The 19,569-nt window shown below is 47.4% G+C and overlaps 3 protein-coding genes across 4 annotated transcripts; 1 reads left to right on the forward strand and 2 right to left on the reverse strand.

Annotated features, from left to right (window-relative positions):
- Positions 1 to 127: 127 nt before the first annotated feature.
- Positions 128 to 3,174, reverse strand: nup43 (nucleoporin 43). The gene is made up of 8 exons (XM_048986578.1): positions 2,952 to 3,174; positions 2,702 to 2,824; positions 1,955 to 2,032; positions 1,523 to 1,685; positions 1,247 to 1,382; positions 958 to 1,109; positions 730 to 846; positions 128 to 614 (listed from the first exon to the last, which is right to left on the reverse strand). The coding sequence occupies exons 1-8, from the start codon at positions 3,069 to 3,071 to the stop codon at positions 385 to 387; spliced, it is 1,119 nt and encodes a 372-aa protein (XP_048842535.1). The 5' UTR covers positions 3,072 to 3,174; the 3' UTR covers positions 128 to 384.
- Positions 3,175 to 3,708: 534 nt separating this feature from the next.
- Positions 3,709 to 10,799, forward strand: pcmt (protein-L-isoaspartate (D-aspartate) O-methyltransferase). Of its 2 annotated transcripts, none has more exons than XM_048986589.1 (8): positions 3,709 to 4,052; positions 7,174 to 7,278; positions 7,372 to 7,403; positions 7,754 to 7,858; positions 7,966 to 8,086; positions 8,420 to 8,505; positions 8,711 to 8,931; positions 9,877 to 10,799. In XM_048986589.1, exons 1-7 carry the CDS (start codon positions 3,857 to 3,859, stop codon positions 8,888 to 8,890), a joined length of 825 nt encoding a protein of 274 aa, XP_048842546.1. In that variant the 5' UTR covers positions 3,709 to 3,856; the 3' UTR covers positions 8,891 to 8,931; positions 9,877 to 10,799. The 2 variants fall into 2 exon arrangements, with proteins under 2 accessions (XP_048842546.1, XP_048842545.1); XM_048986588.1 differs by having other exon boundaries at positions 3,713 to 4,052; positions 8,711 to 8,880.
- Positions 10,800 to 11,315: 516 nt separating this feature from the next.
- On the reverse strand, positions 11,316 to 19,399 carry lrp11 (low density lipoprotein receptor-related protein 11). Its single transcript, XM_048986573.1, has 8 exons — positions 18,607 to 19,399; positions 18,095 to 18,252; positions 16,201 to 16,342; positions 15,424 to 15,549; positions 14,848 to 15,045; positions 13,653 to 13,823; positions 12,922 to 13,023; positions 11,316 to 12,769 (listed from the first exon to the last, which is right to left on the reverse strand). The coding sequence occupies exons 1-8, from the start codon at positions 19,175 to 19,177 to the stop codon at positions 12,615 to 12,617; spliced, it is 1,623 nt and encodes a 540-aa protein (XP_048842530.1). The 5' UTR covers positions 19,178 to 19,399; the 3' UTR covers positions 11,316 to 12,614.
- Positions 19,400 to 19,569: the final 170 nt, after the last annotated feature.

Raw genomic sequence — 19,569 nt, forward strand, 5'->3', positions numbered from 1 at the left:
AAAGCCTGAATTTGTTCCAAGCGGCATTTCATTGTGTGACACTGAAATTAACATTTAATGCACAGATTAAAAGCAAAGTGTGGAATGAACAGAAACCTTAAAGGGGAGCAGAAATGTGATGAGAGCATTTAAAGTTTTTGGGTTTATTCTGACGCTTTAAGATTCTTGAACCCAAGCCTCACTTTTAATGAAACTGCAATACAAGCCTATCTTATGAAAGCAATATTAAATTCACATGCAAAAATGACATTTGTACAATACTCAAGAGTTCAAAAAATGCAAAATATCTACAATAACCAAAATAGTTCAATAAATGGAAAGGTTTAAAGATTGAGTTGAAAGGTCCACTGCAGTTTATTGCAACAACTTGCGATGGCCTCCACACTAGACCGGGACCCGTTTGTTCACATAAATGGCCTCTCCATCTGTTCCACACACAAGACACTGGCCAAGTACATCCAGACTGTTCACAGGCAGAGTCTGGGTGGGCAGCATGTGTGTGGCTTCCAAGTGCACCTTACTGGAATCTCCCCCAAGCCAAGAACTGGTCAGCGACTGGTTTCCTCCTGCAGGCATAACTGTGCTGCGAGACATGATGCTCGTGTTTCGTCCACCTTTGTAGAGAAAATATGAGTCACAAATCATTTCAAGGCTGTTTCAGGGAACGCCGTCTGCATGAATACCAACTGAAACAAGAGGTTAGCCACTCTATCACTCTTCACAACCTACCTTGTAAAAATGATGGCGTATCAGATTTAGTGGAGTTTTCCCAGTGCAATAGAGAGCCATCCTCTGAGCATGTAAACAAGTGGTCTGGGTTTGACGGGTGAAAATGCACTTCCCACACTAGATGGGACAAAGAGGAATATTTTCAAAAAACTGGCAAGGCACTCAGCAGTTCAGAGGTACATTTTTTATTCGTCTTCAGTAATGTAACAGAAGTAAGCAGGGCCTCACTTTCCGCAGAATGCGCCTTCATCAGTGAGAAGGGCATGCTGTGCTGTCTTACATCCCAGATACACAGCATCCCATCCTGCCCCCCTGTGGCCACAATGTGTTGCTGGTTTGGGTGTCTATCCACGCAGTGCAGAGGAACTCTGTCCCCAGTTCTATGGAACAAAAAAGAAAAAGACAAAATGAATTACAGTGAACTTCTGCAATGGCAATGTCCAAGAATGACTTAAAATTCCACAGACGCCTAAATTTAAATCGTGGTAAACAGCAGGAGGTGAACCTGCCGACTCACAGAGACAGAATCTGCGCAGGTTCGTTTCCCTGTTGACGAAAGTCCCAGAGTTTCAGCTGGCCAAAGGAGTTGACGGTCAGGACCTCCGTGGTTCTCAGGAAGGTCGCGGCGTGAATTGTGCTGCTGTCGGCATTGTCTAAAAAGGGAAAGCCAGCGACCCAACAACCATTACTGGGAATATACAGATGGATGGACTGAGGAAAAGAATGAAACATGAATACAGGTGAGGTGAGGCAGAGGGCAATTTCACTGCTCTCTTTGGATTCTGTGGCACACCTATAGTACGCAGAATGCCTTTGTGATCCACTCTGAAGAGGATGATCCTTCCATCTTCCCCTACTGTCACGATTTCTGGACTGTTGCACACCACCCCTGTGCAAGGTGCACTGTCACAAGCGTAGTGGTGTGCTCTGTCCCAGTGCTGTGCCACAGAGAGTGTCTGAGGGGGGACAAAAGCAATGCCGCATTCATTGATGTCCTAGGATTGATCCATATTAAGCATCCTGTTATTGCTCAAGCAAACTAACCCGCTATACTGTTGGTCAATGCAAGCTTACAGTATCTCCTGTAAACAGTTAAAATACTTGGAAGCACACAATAGATATCTGACATGGTTTGGTGCCAAAGTAGATTCTTCTTGAAACAGAATTTAAACTGCTTTTTAAAAATACAGCCAAAGAAACGATTAAAGAACCATACAGAACTTGCCTGGCTATTCTGATGGTGACGAAAAATGGTGACTGATCCAGTAGATGAACCTGCAACAATCCTCTCCTGGTCCAAGAACTAAGAATAGTTTGGGATGCCAAGGCATTAGCACAATTTACTGTACGTTTAACACTTTGCTCAAGATTATCAGATCAGAGCCCCTCCTATGAATTAATAACCTCCAGTTCAGTCCGCCTTTAATGATTACACCATCTAGCACCTTTTAGTGGTTTGTGTCATACATGAGAATGTCAAACTCATTTACAAATTCTTAGGCACACCCTACTCATATAACATGGAAAAAGAATCCGAAAACTTCATGTATCCCCCGTTTACGTCATCCATCTCATGATTGCTCATCCTGATCACCGTCATGGTGTCTCTTTTTTTTTTTTGGGGGGGGGGGGGGGGGGGGGGGGGGGCACCATGTACCAAGCATCATAGAGCAGAAGGTTGTGGTTACGGGATGCCAGTCCATCATAGGACAAATTCGTGTGCGCGCATATACACAAATAAACTAATAAACTATGGGTAATTTAGAGACACCAATTAGCCTGACAATATCTTTAGACTGCGAGATGAATCCATGCATATTTATTTTACTTATTTATGTATTTTTACGAAAGATGTACAACCCAGACACCCTATAGATAAATAAAATATATATTCACATACATATTTCGTTCCACGTTACATCCCATCAGTATTCGTAAAGAAGGGTGAAGACGTATGAGGCGTGGGACGTACCTGAAGGCCGAGAACATCCCCGTTGTGTTGGTACTCACAGAGAAGCTGAGGGTCCCCTTCGAATTCATCATCCATTTTCGAGTAGCCATGCTCTCCAACCGACCAGAGGGAAACTTTGTTGTCCTAAAAGTGTCGTAATACGCAACACAGTACAAGAAAAGTCTGATGACAAGGTACCTAACTGTTAAACATACATAGATGAGGAACTCGGTAAACTGGCACTTAGAGTTGTGACTAGCTAGCGTAATACCTCGTTGTCCCAAGATCCCGTAGCAAATATATCTGGTTGCTGTAGGGTGGAAGATAAGACGGGCCTCCATCGTATCTTGCTTATCTTCTGTGAGACAAATTTTGCGTTGATGCACTCCATTAAGGCGTATATTTCTTCAGATTAATAGTTAGCAAACGACAGGTAACCAACACAGGCACACTTTCCTATTTCCCGAACTCCCAGAGCCCCGCCTCATCCGCTGAATGGCTTCCATTCATTGGTGCTCCACAGACGGCAGCCGAAAATGGACAAACAGAACGCCTAATTCTGGCACGAATTATAAATACAGTTTAACAGTGTTCGACATTTTGCTAGTAATATTATGGGTGCTGACGTGAATAAAATTTACTTACTATAATTTAATGCGATTCTTCGTTGATTTTAGTGATAATCTGATCATTGGTGATCATGGAGTTCCAAAATGTGTATAATTGATGGCATAATAAAGTACATTCCCAAGATACTGTATATAAAATACTATTTTAATAAACGTTGTATTACATGATATACTGCATTAAGCAAAATACCGTTGCATCCTCACTATATAACAACAAACAAAAGTGTTTTAAAACTGCTGAAATATTTTGAGTCAACTGGATTGTGTGTGGTCTGCAGGGCTCTAATTTAAAATATATATTTATAATCTGATCATGTGACCACGCCAACAACTCAAGCTCTCCGTCTAGTGGAAGGCATCGTCAGAGCTGATACTTAGCAAATCATTAATGGTAATCACACGCAGCTATATGCGCATGCAAATAATTCGCCGGCCCACTGGCCAGATATATGAAATTAAGGTGTGTGCTTCACTGTACTATATTCTATGTATTATGCTAGCGCGAAGGCAAATTACAGCGTAGTCGTCTGTAACATAGCGCGGGAAAATGCAGCGCGGCGGAACAACGATGTCGAGTGACGTGTCTCCCGCTGATGTGCTGGAAGTCGTCAGCGTCGTGGGCAAGGCGGTGTGCGCAGGCGCGGCACTGACAGCCGCTCTCTACTTGATCCGCAGAGTGTGTTTAATGATGGCCTGGAAATCGGGAGGAGCTAGCCACGCCGAGCTCGTCAACAACCTCCGCAGTAAGTTTTTTACCTCTCTCTCGAATCTTTTCTCCCAAGCTGTTGATTTTTGCCCCTCGAGTGCAACGCCTTTTCTGCTTTAACATTTCTTTTTTGAGGTCTAGGGCATTGCAAAGGCAACCGATGTCAGATACATAAATATGAGCTCCAGTTAGTTAGCTTGCCTTTCGGGTTGCCAGCCTTGCTAGGAAACCTGCAGCGTTGTGTCCACGCCGAATGTGTTTCTAAGTTAGTGTTGAGCTAACAGGGGAGTCTGATCGGATCCTTTTAGGAGTACGGCGTCTGCCAACCACTTACTGCCTCCTTGCTATATCTAAACGTTAATGACGTAGCGTAAAATGCGATGTTTAAGAAGCCACACGTACGCATGCAAAGTAATCAAGCTACCGACGGCGCCGCTTCACCGAAGCACCAACAGATTCAGATTCCTTAGTTTTGATATTTGCTTCCGTTTTTCTAAATGTCGTCATTTTTTTTTAGGTTTTGCGTAACTCGGGTGCGATCCGATTGTTAATGGGCCGACGTGTCGTACCTGCCCCCTCCCTGTGACAGTTTGATCAATCTGGTATTTGACTTGATCTGGAGGATCGACACCGTCTGGCTGTCTGGCAGCCCGCTGGCCAGGCGCCGACTGGCATATTTGACCTGTAGCACATTTTATGGCCGTCTCCCCCCCCCCAGTTCTAGTCAGATCGTCAACAGTGTGTTTCGCTTTCCACCCAGACGTAGGTAAGCGAACGGCTTGGTGGAAACGCAGTAAAACAGCTAAGTGCGCGACCGCCGCCTACTCCGGCGGATCCCCGGAGCGCATGCGCACAGGCCCTTGGATACCCTGCGCTGTTATTGTGGCGCTCCAGAGGCCGGGGGGCGGCGGCCGAGCAGCGCGGACCCTAGGTGCCCCACTGGCGTTGGCTTACTAAAGGCAAGGGAGGGGGTGACTTTAAAAACTGGCCATGAACGACGATGAAAGTCTGTATAGGGCAGGGCAGCGTTGCGGGCTAATTGGGTCGCTGCGTGATCATAGTACGTTTAAAGCGCCGCAGAGAACGGCGTCACGTGACCGCGCCTGCTCTCTTATTATAAAAGCGGCTTTTCATTAAAATCATTCAAATTGATCCATTATCCTTTTTCTCTTGTGGTGTAACTTTGCAGTGCACTTTGTCATGGTAATATTATTTCCGAATTGAGTTGAAGTGACCGAAAGTGAGTGCGCAGTGTAAAGTATTGCCTTTAGAAATTAAATCTGTAGTATATTTCGGTAGATAAATGGAATCGCTGGTTTAGCGTTCTGATCCCTCCCCCCCGCCCCAGAGGTGCTTTGTAGGGTAATTCGATACAGATCCTGACCCGAACTCGGTTCTGCAAGCTAACTCTGCCTTGGCTCAGTATAAGTCAGGGCCATGAGTTGATCTTAAGGGGCCTTATTGGTGCAGTGAGGAGCCCTTTGTTTTTTTAAGTCGCCTGGGGTACTGGAGCCCTGTTCTCTCGGAGACATTGGAGCTGAGTCTCCCGGGCCTGCCGTGCCCTCGTTTGCCTGTCCCTGCCTGCTGCTCTGACAGTCTGTGGCAGCAGAAGGCAATAGGGAGACATCCATAATCGCTTCAGCAAGGCCTAGTAACTCACACCCCGAGCGTCTGCCCAGTGCCATTTGGCCTCCTGTCCACAGCCGGCTATTTTTATAGCTGCAGTAAAGCAGTGTACTTATGGATGCCTGCTGCTGACCCCTGGAGAGGCCAGGGAGGGGCTTGTGTGTGTTTTGGAAGACTGGTACAAGAGTGCACTGACCGCGGAGGGCTGGGAATGGTAAATGGTGGGGTGGGGTCACCGTGCGTGATGGTGTGGGATACAGAGAAAGGGCACACAGATGGCGTGTAAGGCAGGCGCGGCGGTTCTCTCGCCGCTTTGTCGACTCAAGGACCTTTGTCAGTGGTTTGCTCCAGTAAATGCCATGTGAACTGTGTCACTGCAGAGCCAGTTTTATGACGAGGGGGGGTGGGGTGGTTGGCCCCTCAAGATGGAGGCCACCTATTAAAATATGCAAAATGAGTTGTCGTTCTTGGCCAGTTAAAATAGGTTGCTGGAATTGGAATCGGGTACATTTGTATTTATTTTTAATTATGATCGTTAATTGTGCGAAATTTAAGTAACGGGTCTCAGTATCGTGGTTAAATTGTCAAGGAAACTGCACACTAGTGACAGCTTGGTTTGCTGCACTAGTTGGTGAATCATCACTTTTTGAGTGAGTCTCGCTGGAGAAACAGGCTAGGTTTTGATGCGGATCTACACTCCGTGGTCTGTTGGGCATCTGATGAACTGCATTTGGATTAGCAGTGTTTTTTTGTTTGTTTGTTTAACTTCTTTTGCTGGGGGGTGGGTCATTTCATTGGCCTTGGAGGGGGCTGTGAAACACTTCTAATATGGAGTGATGAATGTATGATTTTTTTTTTGTATTGGATTTAAAGCATGGTGTGCAGTTGGACGTTTTTCATACTTGCGGCAGTTGGTATCACTGGAAGGGACACTGGAACCTCTCATGGTCCTGTTGGTACAGTGTGTGACTGATGAGGAAGTAGCTCTGCATCTGGGAAGCTTCATGTGTAATACCTGGCCCATAAATTTAAGCAAAAATATAAATCAAAAGCTTCCTCTGATGCAACACAAATAGCAGTTTTCTAATTCACTAGTAATTGGTGTCATATTTCCATTAAAGTCTGCGGTCTGTTTGTGTTGCCAGTTCAGTGTGATGCATAATGCAATAATACAACAGTACTGTTTATCTGAACGTAGAAGCTTAATTATATGCTAGAGCAATTTCAGTAGAGGTTGACTCACCACCTTTACTGCATTGAATTTAATTATTATAACTCCTAACTGTTTGTATGGGCCAAATGTTCGTATGACGAACGGTAGCGACTCCTGCATTTGCACAGCGAGCTGAAAATTCAGTGGCGGCTTCCCATTTCTCAGACGTAGGGGTCGATATCGTAGCAAATTCCAAGGGTCATTTTCATGAAAATGGTGATTTAAAAATTATTATTTTTTTAAATTCTGATTCATAACATTTTGCCAAGGACATGTCTGTCTCTGCACAGACAAACCTTAATGACGTCTCTCCCCTCAGAAAATGGCATCATCAAGTCGGACAAAGTTTACGAGGTCATGCTTGGCACAGACCGCGCGCACTTCTCCAGATGCAACCCATACATGGACTCCCCCCAGTCAATAGGTGAGCCTTGGCGGCCGCTGCCAGCCCCTGCCGGGCCACGCCGTGCCGACGTTGCATGCTGGTAATCGTCCGCTTTCTTCTTTTCGTCGGCAGGTTATCAAGCCACTATCAGTGCGCCGCACATGGTAACGTTAATGCACCCTCCCGACACACATGCTAGCATGCTCGCCGCTGTTAGGTCAGTAAGCAGCTGGGACCAGCCTGCCCGCGCCATGAGTACAAGATGCCTCGCAGCATAAAAGGCTTAATTTTTTTGTAATTAATGGTCCCTAATGACAATAAAGAGCAGACAATAATGAAGTGGGAAAAGAAAAAAATGAGAAGCTTTTTAATTCCTTTTTATCACCTGAGTTTTATGCTAGTAGGGAGGTGTATAATATTGCTGTCTAGGTTATTAATGTATGGGGGTGTTTGGACCCCCCCATGGAGCCTCGCCTAAAGGGTCACGCAGCCGGTTGCCTCGCGTCTCTTCCAGCACGCTTATGCCTTGGAGCTTCTCCACGACCAGCTGCATGAGGGGGCGAAAGCGCTGGACGTGGGATCGGGGAGTGGGATCCTCTCCGTCTGCTTCGCCCGCATGGTAAGCTGCCCCCCCCCCCCCCCCGAGGGGTCGTCTCCGAGGTCCAACGGCGGGGGCCTGGCCGCAGGTGTGTTTCATGTAGCTGTCGGCCGGTGCCGCTTCTGCAGGTGGGGCCCAAAGGGAAGGTGATAGGAATCGATCACATCAAGGAGCTGGTGGAGGATTCGATAAAGAACGTGAAGAAAGACGACCCCAGCCTGATCACGTCGGGCAGGGTGAAGCTGATCGGTGAGTGGCGGGTGCGGGGGGGGGGGGGGGGGTCGCCCATGAGGGCATTGCAGCGACAGCTGCTGAATTATTGAGCCGCTGCGGATGGCTGCCCCCCCCCCCCCCCCCCCCCATCCTCTTGTCTGGGGGTGACGCCATCCCTGGTCTGGCTGGCCTGCCATCTGCGGGCTCTGAGAATGTTCCCGCTGTCCGGCAGCTGGTGGTGTCGTGAGAGACGCTTACTCGTGTGTGTGTGTGTGTGTGTGTGTGTGTGTGTGTGTGTGTGTGTGTGTGTGCGTGTGTGTGTGCGTGTGCGTGTGCGTGTGCGTGTGCGTGTGCGTGTGTGTGTTGCAGTGGGCGATGGGCGGCTCGGCCATCCGGAGGAGGCGCCTTACGATGCCATTCACGTGGGGGCAGCTGCGCCCAGCGTCCCGCAAGCAGTGAGTCCCCGGCGTCCCAGGACTGCGTGAGGCCCCAGCTGATTAGGGACATTTCCGCATTTGCCGTCCTAAATACTTGGTTTACTTTAGCGTGATGAGCTAAGATTTGGCTCCCGACTGTCGAGGCGTGTGGGTGGACCTCGGCAGCCGGTCTGGACCTGACCCGTCCCACCCCCCCCTCAACCCTAACCCTAACCCCCCCCAGCTCCTGGAACAGCTAAAGCCCGGAGGGAGGCTGATCCTGCCTGTGGGTCCGGCCGGCGGAAACCAGATGCTGGAGCAGTATGACAAGATGGAAGATGGCAGCACCAAAATGAAGCCTCTGATGGGTGTGATATACGTGCCTTTAACAGACAAAGAGAAGCAGTGGTCCAGGTGGAAGTGACTTCCTCCTCCCTCTATCCCCTCCTTCACAGGGTGGCAAAGGTGAAACGGTTTGGCCTGAGCAGACTGTAGATAGTGAGGCATTGCATCCACTGCTTGCCCTCATTATTTGTCTCCACAACGCCCCCCCCCATTCCATAGCAGCTGATTGCATGATGGATTTCACCCCCTCCCCAGAGTCAATTTCTAATAAATTCAAAAACTCCTTAATGAAAAGTGTGATGGGGTTGACTTTTCATTAATTTTATTTATGTTCTGGCCAGTTTTTATCTCTGGTAACTGGGATTATTTGGATTTGAGTCAAATTCATCAGGATGTCACTGCGTGGCCAGAACATACTTAAAATGTATTTGCTTCCCCGGAAAATAGATGCAGGACGTAAAACTCTTGCTTTTCCACAGCGCCTTGCCAAATTAACTCTGGGACGAATTGGGTGCCGCATCATCCCGAAGCGAAATGGGCGTTTTTCGTGGGCTGGATTGAGAACGAGGTGCATTCAGGACAAGCTGGTGTATGTCTTACACCGAGTCTGCCTCTCGTCATTTTCTGCCTCCACTTTTCCCACCCCTCCAGGAGGGTCCCGTCCTGGTCCTCTTTGCTCTCATCTTTACCTGGCACCAGGGCTGGACCCCTTAACTGGATTGCTTGCACCTTTTTGCTTGAGGGCACCTTGGCTGCTTGGTGGTCGATTTCACTTTAGTGTAGAGTTTCTCAGCCCAGTCCTTAGGGACCTACAGATGGTCCACATTTTTGCTTCCTCCCAACTCCCTAACCCTACCTTACCAGGAGCTGGGAGGGAGCAAAAACCTGGTCCGGCTGGGGGTCCCCAAGGACCGGGATGTCAAACTCTTCTTTGGTGTTTTGGTGGGGTGGGTTCCTATAGAGGGCCTTCTGGATGAGGTTACTGTCAGCACTGTGCCTTTGCTGTCTCTAAGCCGTGTTTTTGTGTGTGTGTGTGTGTGTGTGTGGCATGTGCGTGTCTCCCAGGGATGAGCTCTGAAGCGGCGGCCTGTCACTATCGCGCATTTCCCTGCGAACCCGGAGGGGGATGTTCCCAGCTTCCCCGCAGCCATCGGATTTCAAACGAAAACATCAGTAACAACGCTTCCCAGTTTGCTTCCCGAGGGGAACTTTGTTTCTGTTCGTGTACGATGCCATGGATTAACCCTGTGTTCAGGGAAATAGGATGGTAATTATTTAACTTAGAAGGCCTGGAGGTTGTGTTTTTTTTTTTTTTCTTTCCTTTCCTTCTCCCACTTTTTATTTTTTTTTTTTTTGTGACATTTTTATTTATTTTGTCCCCCAGTTAAATTGGATGCAGGGTACAGGGTTTCTGGTTAGATCAATAAATAATTCAAAGTACTGGATCTGCCTTTCTCTTTTTCCCTCCACTGGGAGGACTGGGATCCGCTTTTTTTTGGCGATCTGGCCTGATGGGCCTCGCCACCCCGTACATCTCTGTATGTAAACATTGGTATTGCTATGTGCATTAACTGAAACATTTAGTTTCCTTTTTCGTTTTTTTTTTTTTTCGTTTTTTGTAGCTAACAGTATTTACGTGGAGCAGCTCACAGACAACACAGCCAACAGCTATAAGCCGTAGCTCGTCTTGCAGATGTACCACATGTTGACAAGTTTGTTCAAGTGACATTGCAGATATACCCCCCCACACACACACACAGCCTACTGTACAGCTGGATATGCAGGCACAATGCAACCCCCCCCCCTCGCTTTCTGTCCTCGGTGTAAGGGGCGGGACATCACAAACATGGCTGCACTCTCTCTTCCTCGACACTGAATGGCCCGTTGCCTCTGGTTTCCATGACAACATTACTCACAGGCTTTCCTCTCTGCCGGCTGACACTACGCGAGGTTTCGCTTTGCCAAAATAAACACAAATGCAAAGTGAGGGTCTGTGTTCCTGTGTCTTCTTGCACCTGTTTCCGCAGCATGTTAACTTAGACGTCTGAGTCCTCCGTTCTTCAGCGTGGTGTGGATTTTTGTCTCGCTGTGTTACATTTTAATGGGTCGTGTAGGATTTCGGAGGGAGCGGCACACTGGTAGAGTGGGTCACCCTGTTGCCTCACACCTTTTGGACCAGGGTCTCCATCATGGCTCCTTGCGTGTGGAGCTTGCATGTTCACCCCGTGTCGTCATGCGGTTTCCTCTGGGTTCTCCAGTTTCCCCCCGCAGTCCTAAAACATGCTCAGGTTAATTGGAGTTACCAGATTGCCCACAGGTGTGTCTGCGTGAGTAAATGGAGTGTGACGTATGGCCTGCGATGGGTTGGTTCCAGACCCCCAGGTCCCTGAATAGGACGACCAGTTTCAGAAAATGGATGTAGGATTTGAAGATTTTTTTTTTTTTACAGTGAAAATGTAAACGCTTCCCATATCTGCCATCAGTAAATTTTGATGTATCACAAAAGATTTACAATAACTTTAATAGGTTATGGACTTCACATACATCACTTGCAGTGTATACTTCGTATATGTTTGTATCACTTAAAGTACGACTGGTAGAGCAGTACAAAAATGCAACAAAAAAAAATCTGGCATTCTGCTTTGCTAGGAATTCTGGGAAACGGAATAGGTCATGGTCCCTCCTTAGCATCCCGAGTTTAAGTCCTTGTCCACGTGTACACGGGTATCTTTACAACTGTATCTTTTTCTATGCGTTCTGGTCTTTTGTCTACTCGCAAACAGCACTTTAGCTCATTGATAATGGAGTTTTCGCAAAACCCCGTCCAGGATGAAGATTTTCAAAAACTAATTTCAGTGTTGACGTGTAGACAGGGTGGCTCGAGACGTCCGAGTCAGAGCCATTCACCATATACATTACTTGTTTTTAGCCTAGCAGAACAGATAATGCTTCTGATTGGCCAACGCGGCTTTACGGTTAGAATAATATGGCCCCCTGTTGGTTTGGCATACTCTTGACAGCGCGTTTCAGCGTATTCATGTGGACAGAGATTTTTTTTATAACAGGAGGAAAAATACCCGTGTACGCGTGGACAAGACCTCTTCAGTCGCACCACAACCAGAAGTCAGTAGTACAAAATGACTTTGTCAAATCCATAAACTTTCATGAAGAAAAATTCCTAGTCTTCTAGTTAATTTCGACACCCTGAGGGAGGGGAGTTTCATAGCAGCACTGAGGATTTACCAGAATGTTCTATACAAGACTGAGGAAAGCGCTTTTGAGACAGAACCACAGATCACATCGTAAAAACAGGATAGGTTCGTGATATGGGATCAACATTCAGTAACAACCACATTCTTATCTGTGATGTTTCAGACATTCATCATTACAAATGGGACATGAGAAGGCACGAGAAGATGAAACAGCACGTTTTTAGCCGGTTTATCTCTCAAGGCTGGTCCAGCTTTAAAATAATAAAACATGAATGAGAACAATGCTAAGAATGCACAAATGAATGTGCCATTAAAGAAACCACACTCAAGCACGTAAAACTGGTGATGGGAAGGCAAACAATGCGTTTCTGTCCATGTAACTAAGGCCCATCCCGTTACTGTCACTTTCCAGTCCATGGAAGCGACCAATCAGCATTGAGAGAAGTAGGGCCTTTCCTGGTTACTGCACTGCCTGGTAGCGCCTCCTCACAGTGGATACTAATCGATTACTGATTAATGGATGGGGTGCAGGTGACGTGTTGCACGCCTTGACAGTTTCTGGTTGGCCACAGTTCCACCCTGCCCACGCCGCTACAGGTACATGCCGTTAATGAGGTAGTCCGACTCTTCAGACATGATTGGCCGGGCCTTCTTCAGCTTGCGACGCACTAAGCGCAGACGGCAGCCCACCATGATAAGCAGTACCGCAGTGATGATGAGGCCCAGAGCCAGTGGGAGCACTGCACCTGCAGGGGGCGCCGAAGAGCAACATAAGATTGCACGATTAAGTGAAACACATTGGTTTACATTGGGATATTCATGAGTTGCGGTCTAAAAGGAACCTGCTGGGGTTGATGTAGTGCGGCTGGAGTAAAGCATAAAATGCCAGTTTCCATACCCGATTCGGGGCCTGGGTGTCCTCCCTGGACTGAATGGGGTTTGGCCACTTCCACCTCATTTGTTGAAATGTCTTCAGGATTGGCCGCTTGAGAATGCTTAGCTGTGGAAATAAAAGTTAGAGGACCCTCTTTACAATTCGCAACAAAGGTTTCCAGAGGGTAAATTTCACATTAGGGGATGACTTTCATTAGCAGAAACTTTTCTGTTGCTCCAAAATGTAACATAAGTCCACGTTCAGGTACTTTAATCCATCTCATTTCAGAAATAAAGTGTAAATGTGAATGGGGGTATGGATTCTTACATTATTGTGGACCATGAGGTCACTATTTTGGAGTAAGATGGTAAAAAAGCCTGTTGTGCAAACTTACGTGTTTCTGCATGTCTGCTGGGGGGCATCGGTGGTTTTTAGTATGTAATTCACATACTCATTTTTTTTTTTTCAAAGTAAGGTATGCTTTTAAATTGCGGAACTGTAGTGTGTGACCATTCCATTAAAAAAGCACGCAAAGTAAAACACAAACAGAAAACAGGCTTTTGAGGATAGTAGCCTTCTGTGCCTGAATATAAATGACATTTTTTAACTATGTTAAGGGGATATGCAGTTTGCAATGAACGGACATTTATATAAAATGCCAGATTCCAAAATTAAAAATCATTTTCATAATATTTAACATCTACTGGGTAAATGCAATTTCCAGTAACGATTCAGGCCGCGGGCAGGCGACCTACCCGGCTTGGGGATGCACTCGCTGACACAGTCCGCCTCCTGCAGGAAGTTGTTGCCGTTTCCCTTGCAGCCGCCGTAGATGAAATGCTTGCAGACACCAGTGAGTGGGTCATAGAACCAGCGCGGGAATGCGCCTTTGCAGGGCCCGGCATCCCGCGACGCCGAGCAGGACCCTGGGGTGACGTCGTCGGAGGGGGGGGTGAATAAGAGACACACAGAAGCTCATGCCAAGGGTGCCACACTTCATTTAAAGAACAGATTAGCAAGCACTGGAGCACATGGAGGAGTAGTGGAGGGTTAGGGCAGGAGAAAAGAACGCCTGCAAACCAAGCAGAAGAAATAGGCATGTGCACAGGGGCGGGGCCACAGGGCCACTGGCCCCATCTGAGAGCTGATTGGCCCTGAGAGTGCCCTCTGTCCTGTCACTCACTGATTTTAAACACATCATTGGCTAATGATGAGGTTAGCCCCACTGTATAAATTATGGCCCGATTACGCCGCACACCTTAAATTGAATCTAAAAACCACCACCAAGTAGAAAAGATCATTTTGCCCAGACTAAGCGCTCCAGAGCACTACAGATCCGATTGATTTAAAAGGCAGAAATGCATATTGTTTGTGTGTATTGTTAGAGTTATCAAAGTAAGTATAAGATAAAATATTTGTTATGTAAATATATCATTGGGAGATTATCAGACTACAATAGATAAACATTCAAAACCAGTGACATCAAGACTTTCAAAAATTAACATTAAAAGTTTATAATTTTATATTTAATATATTTTTCGTGTGGGGGCGGCTTGGTAGTGCAGTGGTTAGCACTGCTGCCTCACGCCCCCGGGACCCGGGTTCAAGTCTCCCCCTTGGTCACATGTGTGTGGAGTTTGCATGGGTTACTGCGTTGTTCCCTGCCTCGTGCCCACAGCTTCTGGGATAGGCTCTGCGACCCAGTAGGATAAGCAGTTTGGAAAATGGATGGATGGATGGATATTTTTCCTGTATGACTACACTGGACAGTGGTCCTGAAGCTCAAAACGAAAGGCATCAAAAAGCAAAAAAACCCACATGAAAAATAATAAAACATTTAAGGAAACATGGAAAACGAATTTTTTTGGCATCCGCTTAACGGTTTAGCATTTTCTTCATTGGTTTGCATTTTATTAACGTCATGGTCTGTTTTCCGGCTCCGTCCGTCACCTGCTCGGCGTTCCTGTCCTGCCTGTGACACAGGGACTGGGCTGCTGCCGTCCCGGTGGACTCCGGCGGGCGCCTCTGGCGACTCCACGCCCCCCCTCTGCCCAGCCAGCACGGAAACCTCGCTGTCCTGCCGGTGCACTGTGGGCTTCGTTGAGTCACGACCAGAGGAATGAGTCACTTGCTTGCGGCCCCCGTCAACTGGAGCGGGAGGCAAAGTGCAGGAACGGTCAGCAGGAAAAGTCCGCAATGTACACGCACTCATGCTCTGAAACGCAACCCTGGTGAGAAGCCCTCAGAGAAACAGCTTTTCATCTGACTAATTCAGTCGCATGAACAGCAATAAATGGGTGGAGTCAAACTCAGAATCTTATTTTATTTACCGCCAAGCACTTTTATGTGCGAGGACTTTGGGCGGCGTGCAAAACAAAACAATTAAGGACAATTGACACAATCAATATGATAAAAGAATGTACATAAATAAAATTATGTGCCCAGTGCGCGGTGCAATGTTAGATGGCATGGGGGGGAGGGGCTAATGTGCATAGTGGTTGGCATGACAACAGGGAGGGGACTCACAGTTCTGGCAGAATGCTTCGTCGGAGCGGTCAGTGCACTGCTGCCTGCCGTCGCATGCGTACGTGATGTCGATGCAGCAGCCGTCGTCACACAGGAACTGGTAGCGAGAGCAGCGGCCCGTGCACACTGCCGAGAGCGGATGTCGCGACGTCATGTAACTCTCCCCGGCATGTCATGTGACACCCCCGCCCCCCCCCCCCCCAGCAACCAGAGCGTGTAAATAGAGTCTCCCATCTCTAAAGCAGCTCTCACATTTCATTCATACGATGAGATGCTGCAGGACAAAATCCTACAAGTGTCAATCAGACCAAATCGAGCCGGTCAGACACTCAATGACGTCGTGTCAGGAAAAGGTTATGTTATTAAGGAGTTTGAATTAACATACATGCACACGGAATTATGATAAATAACACTTATTTTATATATACACACACACACACACACAGACGCTTACAAATTTTCATGCCAATACAGCATCCAAATCCATGTAGGCACTGATATTTCCCTAAAATATTTTAATAGCAGACAAGCTGCTGTTCAGCCCACAGTCCCGGGTGCCCTTCATAACTAACTGGATGACATCTCAGCCTTTGGTCTGTCCATCACCATCACTGTGGGGAAGGTGACACTCTTTGTGGCCCCTCATTAGCTTTATCCTTTTGGAGAGGAAGTGAATGGTTTGCTTACTATGAGTGATGGTGCGGCAGCATCAGAGAGACCTCACTCACACCCTACCCCCTGCGGAGGGGGGGGTTCCGGAAATGGGGGCAGGCTCACCCTCTGGCTGCTGGCGCGGTGGCAGCACAGTGATGGTGACATTGTCTGAGCTCCGCTGACCCGCCGTATCCGTGATGGTCATCCGGAAGAGGTAGGTACCTTCTTGCAGGCCACTCAGCTTCAGGATCCCAGGCTGGGTCACCTATTAACCACAGGAGGCTCCATAGCGTCACAATGGCCAAAGCAGGACCAGCAGGTGCCCAGTGTTACGCCCCATGGCGGAGCTCAACTTCTGGAGAACCAGAGACCGTTACAATTCATTTGTTTGGCAGGTGCATTTATCCAGAGCGACATTTATCTGGAGCGAGTGAAGTCACTAAGCTGCTGCTGGGAATTGAACCAACGACCTTCCAATCATAGGCACAGTGTCCTTAACCGCCGAGCAACACGCTGCCCGCAAATCCATGCTCCTCTGAGCCAGAATCAGACCAGTGACCTAAGTGTCACAACCTGCCTTCTCCTGTGTGCTGCACGTCAGTCTTAATGTGTCTACAATCTACCAACTGAGCTCTCAAAGAGAACAGAGAAGCATATTTACCACAATAAATAGAATTTATTTTAGCAGACTAGCTTTGAGCTGAGTGTCTAGCTGATCGCTGTTGTTCTGTGTAGCTTTTAAGTTTTAAAGGTTCAAGGGTTAAAGGTTCAAAATTATGTAAGTGAATACAGCAACAAAGAGATGCGTTGTCAGGTGCTACCAGTTCAGAACCAGACTAATAATGTAGAACTTTCTGCAGTCAAATACTAGAGATGGAAATGTCAGAAAAATAAAAATCCAGACCAAGACTTTAATTGTTTCAACCACCCAGCTGAGACTAAATAGTCAGTCACAGAGTACTCAGCTGGTTGGCTGAAACAAAATCTTGGACCTGAAATTTCCACCTCTGTTAAAAAAAACACTGTCCAAACACAAATATCTGGCACAAGACGTTTATAAAAAAATACCTACAAGCCAAGATGAGAAAGACATTGACTGTAACTGTGATTTGCCATCTCTGGTTTGCCACTCCCCCTTTCCTCCATCCCTTAAGTCAGCAACCGGTTTCCTAGGAGACCTGGGACAGGTGCAGGGACGGCAGATGGGGGGAGGCTTGCTCTCACACACCACATCATGGGTGCACCGAGAGACAGCCGATCAAAGCATCTAGATACTTCTCTCGCAGGCCATATTCCCTGGTATGTCAGGCGAAGTTGAACAATTTAACAGCCTTTATCCTGGAGGTTCCAGTTACATGAAAAAACAGCTGCTAAACTGCCAGCGGTCAAATCTGATACGCGATGAGTAAGATACGGACTTCACAGCAAAAAATCCACGTGCTTCTGGGTATATCAACTTACCTCCACAGAATCCTGCGAGTCCATACACCTTCTACGCACTTATTTCATGCATAGAAGAGAAGGCAGTAAATCAGTGGAATCTAATGATTTAGAAAATAACAAGAGCGACGCGAGTCACAGAAGAACAGAATTCACAAACGAATTTAATGCACGTGCAGTGCGAGAAAAATAGAGCGAAGCTGGAATATCCAAAAAGAGAAAGAAAGCCGTGCAACTTTAGTTCACCTGACTAAGACTGATAGCTGCAGGACTTACAATGGATCGTTTGTATTGTGAGATGGTTAGAACATAAAAACCTCTTATCTTCCATGCAGAAAATAGACTCGTTTTTGCGCATTTGTCATCAGGTTGACCTAAAACTACACAATATCTAGCACAAATATCCATTAAGTTTATATCTGTCCATATGTGTTAAAATAAGGTTGACGTTACATTCGCACGGTATAATAAGCACGGTTTTATAGGATCTCCTTACATCAGGTCTCCTATTTTTATCAGACACTGAACAAACAACCAAACATCAGAACCGAATGGAAACAGTCTGTGCGTTTCCTACCTTCATGCTTATGGATGGGTCTCCCTGGATAAGGACCCACTCGTAGCGGGTGATGCCATGATCGTCCACGCTGTTGCGCCCATCCAGGACTGCCCAGTCCGTGGGGAGCTGGATCACTCCGTCCTGGCCGGCGTCGCTGCGCGGTGGCTCGTCCGGGTCTGGAAACACGACCCAGCGCTCCCAGTTACCAAACCGGGGGGCAGCTCGACTCATGTGAGAAGAAGCACAAAACTACCAGCAGCTTTAGTTCAGCTGGATCGCACACTAGTTTATATAACTGGTTAGGGTTACTTTTACATTAGTGGTAATATTTCACACGTACCACTGGAGATTAACGGAAATCCACAAAAATAGCACATTATACATATGAGTTCTAGCGCTGTAACCGACCGAGTATCACAGATGAGCTGCCAGTACCTTACATTGTTTCAAATCTGGATTATCACATTTGTTAGGGATCCAGTACTTCCAAGCCGGACCCAGAACCCAACACATTATTTAGTACTAAGCACCTTGTGAGTTATCGGCTGTCAGCGAGTCTTGGACCCTCTGCCTGGATGAATCCGTGTTTAGGGTAGCGGGGCCGGACCCGGACGAGTTACGGACCCGGCTGTAGGTGCTGTAGCCCTGCTGCAGAGAGAAGGTGCACACGTTCCTGTTCCTGTAAGTGCAATTAAAAAGAAAGCAACTGAGACTGTCGTCCGACTGCTTGGCGTCCTCCTGCACCACCGCCACAGTGCAGCGGGGGTCGGCACAGCAGGCGTGCAGGCAAGCCTTCCAGCTGTACACCGGCGCCGGGGCCGTCAGGAAGGTGGCTCCCAGTTCGATGGAGTCCCTCGCTCGGATGATATGGCCCTCGATCGCGTTGAAGCCGCTCAAGCACACGTCCCCTACACCATCCTCCGCCTTCAGCGCCTGCTCCTGCTGCAGCTGCTTTCTGAACTCCTCCAGGAGCTCTTCTACCCCCGAGATCTTCGATTTCAAATCGGAAAACTGCGGCGACTTGGCCGAAGCGCAATTTATCATCCACAGCAACACGAGAGCGACCCTTAACAGCTGCTGACGCGAAGCAGAAGACGGCATAATCACGCAGTTTATTAACACTGCTTTCGACTACTGTACAATATTAAATGAACCCCTTCTCATATTTTAACACGCAAGAATCAGCAGTAAAAACAAGTATTATTATTTTTTTTTTAAAGAAGAATGAATCGGATCATATGTTTTTGCTCAGCACAGGTGAGCGTCCTCGTCCTCCGCAATGATGAAAGCAAACCTTATTATAACATGGTGGTACTTTGCTGGGATCTCAGCACCGGGCGGGGTGAAACAGCTCAATCCGGCGACCCACTGACGTCATTGGTACGTCGGGCGTGCCGAGCCGCACCGAGTCGCGTCGAGCGGAGCCGAATGCGCCAACATACCGTAACTGATTGATGACAAATACTGCAAAATGCGAACATTGCAAATTAAAC

Source organism: Brienomyrus brachyistius, chromosome 19 (genome assembly GCF_023856365.1).
Source record: "Brienomyrus brachyistius isolate T26 chromosome 19, BBRACH_0.4, whole genome shotgun sequence".
NCBI classification, from domain to species: Eukaryota; Metazoa; Chordata; class Actinopteri; order Osteoglossiformes; family Mormyridae; genus Brienomyrus; species Brienomyrus brachyistius.

What these genes read in the sequence shown, in the direction of transcription:
- lrp11 (XM_048986573.1), bottom strand. Translation starts at nt 19,177, where the DNA reads ATGCCGTCTTCTGCTTCGCGTCAGCAGCTGTTAAGGGTCGCTCTCGTG. An exon ending in ACCGCGCCAGCAGCCAGAGG is followed by an intron (nt 15,550 to 16,200) that starts GTGAGCCTGCCC and finishes CGCTCTCGGCAG; the next exon opens with TGTGCACGGGCCGCTGCTCT. An exon ending in CGAAGCATTCTGCCAGAACT is followed by an intron (nt 15,046 to 15,423) that starts GTGAGTCCCCTC and finishes CTCCCGCTCCAG; the next exon opens with TTGACGGGGGCCGCAAGCAA.
- nup43 (XM_048986578.1), bottom strand. Translation starts at nt 3,071, where the DNA reads ATGGAGTGCATCAACGCAAAATTTGTCTCACAGAAGATAAGCAAGATA. An exon ending in GTCACCATCAGAATAGCCAG is followed by an intron (nt 1,686 to 1,954) that starts GCAAGTTCTGTA and finishes GTCCCCCCTCAG; the next exon opens with ACACTCTCTGTGGCACAGCA. An exon ending in TACGCCATCATTTTTACAAG is followed by an intron (nt 615 to 729) that starts GTAGGTTGTGAA and finishes TTCTCTACAAAG; the next exon opens with GTGGACGAAACACGAGCATC.
- pcmt (XM_048986588.1), top strand. Translation starts at nt 3,857, where the DNA reads ATGCAGCGCGGCGGAACAACGATGTCGAGTGACGTGTCTCCCGCTGAT. An exon ending in GCTCGTCAACAACCTCCGCA is followed by an intron (nt 4,053 to 7,173) that starts GTAAGTTTTTTA and finishes CTCTCCCCTCAG; the next exon opens with AAAATGGCATCATCAAGTCG. An exon ending in CTATCAGTGCGCCGCACATG is followed by an intron (nt 7,404 to 7,753) that starts GTAACGTTAATG and finishes CGTCTCTTCCAG; the next exon opens with CACGCTTATGCCTTGGAGCT.